Source organism: Micropterus salmoides, unplaced genomic scaffold (assembly GCF_014851395.1).
Source record: "Micropterus salmoides isolate LMB-PRFRI ecotype aquatic unplaced genomic scaffold, ASM1485139v1 Ms_hic_scaffold_4, whole genome shotgun sequence".
NCBI lineage: Eukaryota > Metazoa > Chordata > Actinopteri > Centrarchiformes > Centrarchidae > Micropterus > Micropterus salmoides.
The window spans coordinates 3875441-3887494 of NW_024043372.1; the positions used below are offsets into that span (position 1 = coordinate 3875441).

A 12054-nucleotide genomic window follows, 5' to 3' on the forward strand; every position below is an offset into this window, starting at 1 on the left:
GTTCCAGAAAAGTCGATCAGAATTAGTTCAGTCAAACTCAGTATTAATTTTTTTTGCAGTGGAAATGTGTCCAGCTTCAAACTGACTGTAAAGTTTTAGATAAATGCCAGATAAAAAAATCTTGCTCCTTTGGTGTTTAATGAAATGCTGTTAAAACACATTGAGTGTAATACAGGACAGTGCAGCCTGTAGATTTTATTCTGAACGATGTCCGGAGAGTCTCTGTCCATAAATCGATGACAGATTGATCATAAAAGCGCTCATGTTTAAGATCATGTTTGCGTAAAAACAATTATATCTGACCGGGATTTTGATGTTTCTAAAGACTAAACATCTGCATCTAAATGGGTTCAGATGTGCTTTGACATCGACAGTGTGAATAAATAAATGAAACTGTGTCAGAAAAAAGGCCCTGATGAATCACAAAGACAGTGTTGGAGAGTTGTTTTGTTTGTTTTTAGACTGAGGTCTCAGTGTGAGCCAAGTTTGATATTGTGCGTTTGGATTTTGCCTATTATTAAATATCATAATAGATTACAGCAGAAATGAAGACATATTCAGATCACAGTTTTCTTCATTACTTTGATGCTCTGTTAGAACAAATGCCTGGTTTTAAGAACAGGTGACAAACACCAAAACTGCAAAGTGTTGTTTTCTCTTAACTCTTCATACAAACAACAAATCAGAATGTGTCTAAATGAAAAACTAATGAAAAGAAACAAAACCCCTTTTATTCAGTCACTATTAGCACAGGGAAAACAAAACGCACACAAACTAACTTTGGATGGATGCACTTTTGTTTGGGCACAATGTTTTTTCATGAACTACAAATACTAGAAGAAAGATTCTTTTTTCCACAAAGGCTAAAAGTCAAACAAGTTCAAATAAAGTAACTTAGTGGTGATAAACAAAACATGAACATATGTTTTGTCATTTACATCAGGACATAGATTTCCATCCACATCACATTTAAATGTTGTCTTAAAGTCACCTCTTTCAAGAACACTTCCTCTGAGCCGCTAACATCCAGCCTGCACTTCTTCTTCATCTCTCTCCTTAACATGTGCTTGTCTTGACGGCACCATTTGTTAACTCCTATTGCTTCCCACAGGTATTTACCCCAGTGACACCGTATGCTTTAATATCTCTTACTAACATCTAGTGATGCTTGTAGATCTCTCTGACCTGATGCTTCAATGTTGTTCCTCAGATGTAAGTCGATTTGGATAAAGGCGTCTGCCACCTTAGATACAGTAGTTATTGATGACAAATCCAACCTCAGTAACTACAGTGATCTCTTTACAGATGAAGCCCATGATACTGAGTTTACTGGCCGTTACATTACCGAGCACCTGGCCCGTATTCTGAATTCTTATCTGAATTTGCAGAGTTTTTGTCAACTTTAGTCCTTAAAACGGATAAAGTTATTATTGTAGGGGATTTTAATATTCATGTGGACGTTGAGAATGACAGCTTCAGTACTGTGTTTATCTTTGTTAGATTCCATCGGCTTCTCTCAGAGTGTTCATGAACCGACTCAATGTTTTAACCACACCCTCGACCTTGTTTTGGTGTATGGTATTGAAATTGAACATTTAGTGGTGTTCCCACAGAATCCCTCTTTGTCCGACCACTGTTTGATAACTTTTGAACTTTTGTATTGCTGAACTACTCGCCATTGGGCAAAGATTTCTATACAAGATGTCTGTCTGATAGTGCTATAGCTAAATTTAAGGATGCGATTCCATCAGCTCTAAATTCATTATCTAGTCACAAAGTAACGGAGGACTCCTATGCTAGTTTCAGTCCCTCCCAAATCGATCATCTTGTTGATAGTGCTGCAGGCTCGCTGCGAATGACACTCGACTCTGTAGCCCCTCTAAAAAAGAAAATACTAAAACAAAGACGGTTAGCTCCATGGTATAATACTGAAACTCGCAAATTAAAGCAAATATCACGGAAACTTGAGAGGAATTGGCGTTCCACCCAACTGGAAAATTCTCGTTTAATTTGGCAAGATAGTCTTAAAACTTATAGGAAGGCCCTCCGTAATGCCAGAGCAGCGTACTACTCGTCATTAATAGAGGAAAATAGGAACAACCCCAGGTTTCTTTTCAGCACTGTAGCCAGGCTGACAGAGAGTCACAGCTATATTCAGCCAAGTATTCCCATATAGCTCTCAGTAGTTACGACTTCATGAGCTTCTTTAATGATAAAATTCTAGCTATTAGAGACAAAATTCACCAAGACCTGCCCTCAACTGGCACCGACTTATCTCTTAACTCAGGAACCTTAGAAACAGCTGTAGAACCAGAAACATGTTTAGACTGTTTTGCTTCCCTCAATCTTTACCAACTAACTTCAATAATTTCTTCATCTAAACCATCAACCTGCCTCTTAGACCCCATCCCGACTAGGTTGCTTAAAGATGTTTTACCCTTAGTCAGCACCTCTATACTAGATATGATCAATCTATCTTTATCAACAGGCTATGTACCACAGTACTTTAAAGTAGCTGTAATTAAACCTCTTCTGAAAAAGCCCAAACTTCATCCGGATGTTTTAGCCAACTATAGACCTATGTCTAACCTTCCATTTCTCTCTAAGGTTCTGGAGAAAGCAGTTGCTAAACAGCTGTGTGACTTTCTACAGAGCAATAGTTTATTTGAGGATTTTCAGTCAGGATTTAGAGCTCATCATAGCACAGAGACAGCACTGGTGAAAATTACTAACGACCTCCTTATTGCATCAGACAAAGGACTTGTCTCTGAACTGGTTTTATTAGATCTTAGTGCTGCATTTGATACCATTGACCATCAGATCCTATTGCAGAGACTGGAATATTTCATTGGCATTAAAGGAACCGCTCTAACCTGGTTTAAGTCCTATTTATCAGATCGATTTCAGTTTGTACATGTTAACGATGAGTCCTCCATGCACGCCAAAGTTAGTCATGGAGTTCCTCAAGGATCTGTCCTCGGACCAATCCTCTTCACTTTATATATGCTTCCTTTAGGCAACATTATCAGGAAATATTCCATAAACTTTCATTGTTATGCAGATGATACTCAGTTATATCTATCGACCAAGCCAGATGAAACTCATCAGTTAGCTAAACTTCAAATGTGCCTTCAGGATGTTAAAACCTGGATGACCTGAAATTTTCTCATGTTAAACTCAGATAAAACTGAAGTTATTGCTCTGGGGCCTAAGCACCTCCGTGACGCATTATCTAAAGATATAGTTTCCCTTGATGGCATCGCCCTGGCCTCCAGCACCACTGTGATGAATCTTGGAGTTATCTTTGATCAGGACATGTCGTTTAAGTCTCACATTAAGCAAATTTCAAGGACCGCCATTTTTCACCTACGTAATATTGCGAAAATCAGGAACATCCTGTCTAAAAATTATGCAGAAAAACTGGTCCATGCATTTGTTACTTCTAGGCTGGATTACTGCAATTCCTTATTATCAGGCTGCTCGAAAAAGTCCATTAAGACTCTTCAGCTGATCCAGAATGCTGCAGCACGTGTTCTGACAGGAACCAGGAAAAGAGATCATATTTCTCCTGTTTTAGCTTCTTTGCATTGGCTTCCAGTAAAATCCAGAATAGAATTTAAAATCATTCTTCTTACCTACAAAGCTCTTAATGGTCAGGCACCATCTTATCTTAAAGAGCTCATAGTACCTTACTACCCCACCAGAGCACTGCGCTCCCAGAATGCAGGGTTACTTGTGGTTCCTAGAAAGTAGACTAGGAGCCACTTTCTCTACTTTCTCTCCCTCTGTATGCAACCTCATCCCATTATTGCATGTTACTAACACAACTTCTCCCCTTTCTGGTAGTCTTGTGCTTTCTCCTCCCTCTCCTCTCTCCTCCTATCACTTCCTGCAGGTTTTCTGGCTCTGGAGCTGTGGAGTCTGGATCTGTGGCTGCGGGTCACCTGCTGCCCCCGTGTTCCTGCTCGACACCCTCTGCTGCAACGACTATTGTTACTAGTCCTATTGTTATTATTGTTATTATAATCATTAACATTACAACTGTTACCATTAACACCATTATAAATATCTGTACCATTTTTCATTTAGTCTATAGCAACATCACCTTTACTATCTGTACCTCTGTGTGGATATTGTGTAGGCTGCTTCCCCCCGCAACCAGTCGAGGCAGATGGCCGCCCACCCTGAGCCATGGTTCTGCTCGAGGTTTCTGCCTCTTAAAGGAAGTTTTTCCTTGCCTCTGTCTCCTAGTGCTGCTCTTGGTGGGAACTGTTGGGCTTCTGTAAATATCATCATACAGTACGGTCTAGACCTGCTCTTTTATGAAAAGCGCTGTGAGATAACTGTTGTTGTGATTTGGCGCTATATAAATTGAATTGAATTTGTGGTTGTATCAAACACCACATTGAATAAAATCACTTTGACTGGAGAGATATTTTCAGATTAGTTTGTAGTCACGTCTGACCTGCAGTGACCTTCATGTTTGGCCAAATTGTACAATTACAATTTACAATATTTGGTAACTGTTCTCTCCTTTTGTAGCTAACCCGGCCAATGTGTCTGCAGCTGAGTTAATGATTTAAAATGTATGTAGTGATCACTGCTTCAGTGTATTTGCAGTCTTACAACACAGTCAGTAACCCCAATACAAAACTTCAGCTGCAGGGCTGTTGTGTCCATGAGCAAGTGATGCACATCTAAAATTTGACTTTGTCCAATGACAAATGTGCAATTTCACATCATTTGGGACCATTATTTTTACCATGTGTGTGAACAAATAGTTGGAAATGCAGCAGATAATAAATAAACAACAACAGCCAGAAAGCTTAATGACTAAACTTGCTAAATAATTTGTCTGGGGAGGAACTATAACCAAGAGATTTTGGAGAAGTTATTTAGTTTCCATCCTCTCTCCACAGTGATTTTACATTCATGACACAGCACCCAAGCCGTTTTGGGCCCCACATCAAGCCTTTAACGGCAGGAAACCCCTGTTAATATGACCTCATAATCATTGTAGATAAGACAGTTCATGTTTGCCTTTTGTGTCTCAATGTAAAACTTCTTTAGCTTATCTGTAGAAATTAATATGAAAATAGGCAACATGAGAACCACCTCCCTTAATTACCAAGCATTTCATTTGCACAATAATCATAAAGAATCGTCTCCTCTTTAGTTTAAAATGACTAGTTTCTTTCTCATGTATGTATTTACATTTACTCATTTAGTTTCATGCAGTTTTGTCCAGAGTGACCAGAGCTCACGCGCCTCTGGAGCAACTTCACGTTGTGTTTACTACGTCATCAGGCACATAGAGCCAAAAACATAATGGTTTCGGTTAAGAGAGAAGGGGAGGGGACAGTAAGGTTAGCTGCCACTAAGCGGCATCACTTTTTCGAGCTCTTTGGGAAACGACAGTCTTCTCTTGGTCTTGAGAAACTGACACCCTGTAACCTAAACACAGCACATGGTCATTGATGGCCATTAAACAACAGTCGGCATGACAGCTCCCAAATTAATGAAACTGTAATGGCGTATTTCGCTTGACCAAATGTTGTGTTATCATTACCTTTAAAGTTACGCATTAGCTTTCTTACCGTTTGTATCCATGTGTCCAGGAGTTATTCCAGACAAAGTCAGCAGGCAGAACCAGGAGAACAGAAGCTCCAGAGCTTTCAACTGCAACATGTTAGATAAATTACTTAAAACCAAAGTTACTGGACTCGTTAACTTGTTCTCAGCCCCTTCGTTCGTGAAGTGCAGCATAACAGAGTGCTGAATGTGGACGTTGCGTTCAAGTGCTCCTTGTATGATCCCATTTCCCGTGTTGTGAAGTCGCTCTCGGTGGGTTCATGTGCTTTTACATGGTAAAGTGGAAACAACATGAACGCTGAACTGTCATTAACATTGTCGTCAAAGTGTGCTGAAAAAGTGCTAAAATGTTCTCTGCTTTTGTTGTTCCGACTTCAGGCGGCCGTTAAATTAATTTTCTCAGTCGGAAATTCACTTTTCCGATTATTTCCACAGAACTTGAATAAACCTAAGTCCTTCTCACTTCCGGTGATATCGGATATGACTTCCCATTTGCTCAACATGGTGTTTAACATCTACATCTTTAAAAACACATGTTCAATAGATTCACCAGTACTTTTACAAAAACTCTTAAATTAAAAAATGTTCCAAAATTATTTACAAGGATAAATCTCATTCAGAATAAGTAATAATTATGTTAGTTAAAAAGTTACACACATTGTCGTATTTTCATTGTTTTCCTGGCGCTAATTATCATGAGCCTTCACAAGTTAATGACATCTTATAAATAAATAAAAGGCTAAAATCTGATCCCAGAGCAGGAAATAGCTCAGATCTGTGACAGACAGCATTTTACCTCTGAGCTCTGCTCTCAGTGAAACTACACAGAATAAGACAGTGTGTGTGTTTAGACACTAGAGGGCGACACTCTGTTGAGGAAGGAGACTAAAACAACCAAATCACTTAGAGAAACTGCAACAGTCAATAATGAGAGTAAGAAATTAAATTGTATGTTGGAAATATTTAGATTTTAATAACCTCTGATGAACAACAATCAGAGTATCAGTGTGGAGGTTCCACTTAAATAGACCTACTTTAATAAAATAAAAAGTCAACTCCAATAATAAAAACATTTGTTTAATTTCAGTCCCGTCCCACGTTGAGCTGCCTAAAGACTTTTTCACACCGGGGATTAAATGAAAAAAGCTATGAGGAATATTCGTTGATGATTTTTCTTTGACACTAAACATTCCACAAAATTTGCACAAATTGAAACAGACCAAACAACTTTGTGTGGATAGGCTGGTAGAGATAGATGGGGTCAATTTATCACCAGTTTATTCAGACTGGTAGTGATTTTAACCAAATAAAAACAGAATCAACCATTAATCTAAATTTCCCCTGTACGGGGACTAACAAAGGTTTATCTTATACTACAGCTCAAGCTTTTGTGGATGTTTGATGGCACTACATGGTTGAGGTACAAATTACATTATTGTATAAAGGCCACGTTACAGATTTTAATCCAAGACCCAGATCTGGGGTCTGCTGGTTTAACAAGTCAACTGATTATTTACCGTATTTTTCCTTTTTGGTTTTAGCTGCTGAGCATTTGGAAATAAATATTAGGATTTGATCTGATACTTTTATCAGGTCCCTCTTTTTTAAGTTATCTCATCACATTGTTTACTTTTCACTCTGTTTTTGTTGAGATAGCTTCTTCTCTCTCATTTTGGTGACATTTCTTTAACAGTCTAGTGGATATTTCAATTTTGACTCAACAGTGTGAGAGAAGCACGAGAGAACCTCTGGGTGAAGTATATGATAATAATCTGACTTCTCCCTTGATTTATTAACTCAGTTAGACTGATGAGTCTAAATATGATCCCTTCTATATAACATTATCCAGAGACTTACATTAGCTATATACCGTGCATCCAGAACAATACTCATAATGACAACATGAAATGAGTTTGTTGACAATGACATAGCTTTAGTGCTGCATTTAACGCCCTATTAGATTCAGGTGGCTTCAGTCAGTGTTCATAAAGCCAGTCACTGTTTAAACCACACCCTCCTCAACCTAGTTTTGGCATTGAAATTGAACATTTAGTAGCACAGAATCCCACTTTATCTGACCACTATTTAATAACTTTTGACTTCCTATTACTGGACTACGTGCCCTCAGGCAAACGTTCCTACACTAGATGTCTATCTGATGGACAGGAAGTGATTCCATCAGCATTTAATTCAAAACCAGACAAACGACTGTAGGCCTATAGGTTGATTATAAAGTTTGTTACTAGTTTTTAAAAAGGAGGACATATATTTTTGACAATAACAGCTACAGTCACCTACCTTGTGGACATTTTTTGGCCAACCTTACATTGGAAAGTGTTCCTCTCGAAAACACGTTTAAAATTCAGATCAGATTTACCTTTCTAACATTCCTTTTAGTGATCCCACGGTACCAGGGTTAATTGATCTTAAAGACTAATGTAATCTTTATGACTTCAGATAGAACAGACAGGTGACGATCAATGATCGTCATGTATTCATTTATAAATCTCCAGTAAACTCAGAAAACAGCATGTTAAGTGGTTTGTGTCTGTGAACTGTCTTACAATAGTCCACAGCAGGTTTATTGTGCTGTGTGGAGATGCTGCTGCAGTCGGTCAGAAAAAGGAGAACGAATGTTTGGTTTCCCAGCTGACACGGAGGAGGAGGAAAAAATGGTTGACTCAGGTCAACAGGAGCAACCTTACAACCACTAAAGAGGCTAACAACAAAATATATGTGAGGTAAAGACAGACATCACTGCAGATCATCTTCAGGCTCCTCTGAACCCCCTGTGAGAGAGAGAGCGTTAGACAAACCTACACATCTGTAAAGATTCATCCAGGTCATGGTTATCCAAGAAAAGTAGAATCTGGAGCATCTGGACGTTTCAGAAGAAGTCCAGTTGCCCTCGACCTCAACCTTCGTTGGAAGGCATAGGTAAAGAGCACCTTATGAACTGGAACTATGGAGAGTGTACGGTCTTGGTCCCCGGCCCCAGTGAGACCACTGGATTGAACAGAGATCAGAGAACTGCCCACTGCTGTCTCAGGTTCTCCTTTGGTTGGCACTAAATTAATTTCTCTCTCTTTTGGATGAATGTGGAGTACAGTTGGAATCGTCCGGCCACGCCTTTCCTGCAACTCACAAGCCACAATTCTCCATCCGTCCCTGTGTTTGTAGGGCAACCTTTTCACTACGGTCAGCATTGTGGTAGGCATGTTCAACTCTTCCATGGCGTTACAACATCCTCGCAGAAAAAGACTGTATGCCTGTAGAGATTTCACACCTTCAGATTTTATTGGTGTCCATGAAAGAGCCTTTTCCATACAGGCTGAAGCAATTTTCCCAAAATGCTCTTGTAGCAAAGCCTTAGCCTTGCCATGTCCTCTGTCACGTGCCATATGTTGACAGCTTCTGACAAGCTCCCTTGGCTGCCCCCTGGTGTACTGTTCAAGGAAGCACAAGCAGTCTTTGGGATTGTCAGCCTTCTCTTCGATGCTGTGTTCAAAAGCCCTCATGAAGGTGTGATATTGCAAAGGATCACCGTCAAAAACATGAAGGTCTCTTAGGCAGAAATGAACGAGATTGTTGCTGAACCAATAAGGCAGTTATTTCATTTTGTTTTTCCAAAACCGTAATTATTTGACTTTGGTCACTGCTGCTTGTCACCAGTGTTGCCGACTGATGATTCCTGTGCTGAAACAGTGGACGTGATCGTACCGTCTCTCGATGTCCTGTCCAACTTGTGCATTGATTCCTTTTGTGATACAAATATGGGAGCATCATATGTGACAACATGAGCAATAGTACGGCTTGTTTGTCTCCCTGTTTCAGAAAGCCATCCTTTTGCATCCTCCATAAATCCATTGTGGCATTTTAGTATGTTCATAAACAATTCATTTTGTTTTTCCTGTTCCTCTTCAGGAAGTATGGGAATCACAGACTCATGTAACAAAGTTTCATCCACCATTTGACTCATTTTCTCAAGATGAGATCGTACTTGTGGGGCATTATCATCCTTTTGCATGAGATTCTTTATTGTCTGTATTAGACCTTTGATTTTGTGAACCTTTTTTCTACGTTCCTTTTGTAGTGTTTCAATTTTATCCCCCAAAGCTTTAGAAGTGAGTTTAATTTCTCTCTTTTGTTCATCCATCTCTGAGCCATTGACATCTGATTTTGATCCACTTGTTGCCATTTCCCAATGTACCACAAACGGCTCGTTTCCGTAGAACAACACTCTGGTTTAATACATTTCTGTTGACTAAACATAGCGGCTGTAGACAACGCAAAACGAAATTTGCAGCCGCCAGGGAGACTGAAAACACTGAGACGCGCAAAACATGAGTTTGTTTCTCAAGGGCTTTTCAGTCGGGGAGTGAAACTTGGAAACAGTAGAAATTATAGAAAGATGAATGTGTGTTTGTTTTTGGACACAGGTGAACGTTGTAATCGATAGTTGTTTTTTGTTGTAGGCTACAGGAGTGCTATTTTGCATTATGCCTACATGCTTTCATTGTTGTAGCTTATGTTCAAGTGCAGTCAATGTGTGTGTGACGTTTTGATACGATTGATGCTTGAATATAAGGATAATCATTTGAACATCTCAGCAAACTCTGTATTTCTCATCCTCTTTCTTATAAAGTGTAGGCTAAACCTTTTTTTTGGTGTAGCCTTGTAGGCTATGAGCTATGATTGAAGCAGGCCATTTCTCAGGAGTTTTTGACCTTGAAAGCTCAGTGTTTAGATCTTAGTCTTTTATTTGGAAAGTCTAACCGGACGTTGCTTATTTATTGTTACTAACGTTGCTAACTTGACCGCGGAGCCCTAAAAGTTAAAACATGATGCAAAGGGGGGGTAGCCTACCCAGGGCGTTAACAAGCGACGCCAATGGGCCTTGACCAAGCGTCAATATGTGACCAGTCGGGAGTGAGAATGCGTTGGCATTTGTTAAGACCCATTCAATTAAAATGTGACTGTGAAGTAAAATTAAACACATTTTCTGTATTTATTACCAAACCATTTATCAGTAATACAGTTGTAGGAGCCTAAATGCAGTTTACTGATAAATAATTTTATAAATTTATGTGTTAACTGTGATTTACGTTATTAATTTATGTAGCGGGAACTGAAGGGAATATTTACCGTATTTACAGGTTGATGCAGTTAATATTTACAGTAATGCAAGGAGTTAATTGTTTGATTATCTAAAATGTGTGTGGATAATTAGAGTGCATACACTGGTAATATTTGGGGAATACAGGACTGTTATGGTCTTTTCCCTTAAAACGCATGCACCTTTAATTGCTTGGGAATACTCTCACGACAGAGTTTGTTAAGTTACCTTAGTAATTAACCTAAAATTTAATTGGACTTTAATATTTGTAACCCACAGAAGACAATCTGCAAATGTGTACTATGATTGACAAATATTTCACTATTCACAAATGTGTATTTTTATTTGTGTTATGTAAAATCATATCCACAAAAATACAGAGTAATGTGTACACACAAAACAGTTTTTACACAAACATTTCTAAGTTCCTTTTTTACACATTTGTTGAATCATTTCCAATGTGTACTGCAGAGATCTTTAATAAAAATACAAATATCCTGGTTTTCTTTATTGAGACTTTGCAGATATTTATTTAACACAGAAACCAGGTCTGATGGCTTCATGGAGGTTCAGAGAAGAACAGTCACAGATCCTGGATTCACTTGTGACGTCTGAAACTGTTTCAAACACGTATTAAACTGCAGGCTGCACAACTTTGATAAGTAAAAGATCCCATACAGACGTGTTTTAGGACATAATATCTAATTTAAAGTTCAATGAGCTTGGTAAATGTTAAAACTACACCTACTAGGTACTGAACTTGGTATAGGTTTGTGCACTATGTTCACCTGGGAAGAAAGTTATTCACATTACAAGATACAAACGTTTGACCAACAAGTAGCCTGTCTGAACACTGAGTTTTCAAGGTGCTGTGGCTGCACCCTCACAAACACCTGAGAAACCAATCATAGAAATATACAAACGTACAAGGCTAGACACAAAAAGCTATTAGAGAATAAGATATACAGAGTTTGCTCTAATGTTAAATTATTTTATTTTTCAAGCATCAGCCATATCAAAAGCACTTATTTGTCACCCCCTAACCCTAATTAAACCATTTAACTAATGAAATATCTTTCAAGTGAATTACTGATCTCTAACACACAGCCTGAGGTTTACTATTCAGAATGAACACTAGTATCAACGCCAGGGGGAAACCAGGGAAGAAGACAGCGTAGGATACTCCTGTAATTCACAGATGTATTATTGCATTTAACTTTCTCTTAGTCAGCAGCGTCCATGAGACCTCAAAAAGCAAAAATAAAACAAGAACGATGGAGCGGCTGCTTCAAGAGAACAGCCAGGCTTCATCACCCAAAACAATAAGCTCATAATCTGATTTACTG

At 38.8% G+C, this 12054-nt stretch overlaps 1 protein-coding gene across 2 annotated transcripts in view; it reads right to left on the reverse strand.

Moving 5' to 3' along the window:
* LOC119886069 (butyrophilin-like protein 10) overlaps positions 1-12054 on the reverse strand; it is a 39254-nt gene that overhangs the window by 8048 nt on the left and 19152 nt on the right. Inside the window, exon 1 of one of the 2 annotated variants that reach the window (XM_038696573.1) lies at positions 5598-5927. The exons of the other annotated variant lie outside the window; for it this stretch is intronic. Within the exon in view, the coding sequence (XP_038552501.1) occupies positions 5598-5766 (169 nt within the window). The 5' untranslated portion in view covers positions 5767-5927. Of the gene's footprint in view, positions 1-5597; positions 5928-12054 lie in introns of those variants that run through there. 2 annotated transcript variants of the gene reach the window in all.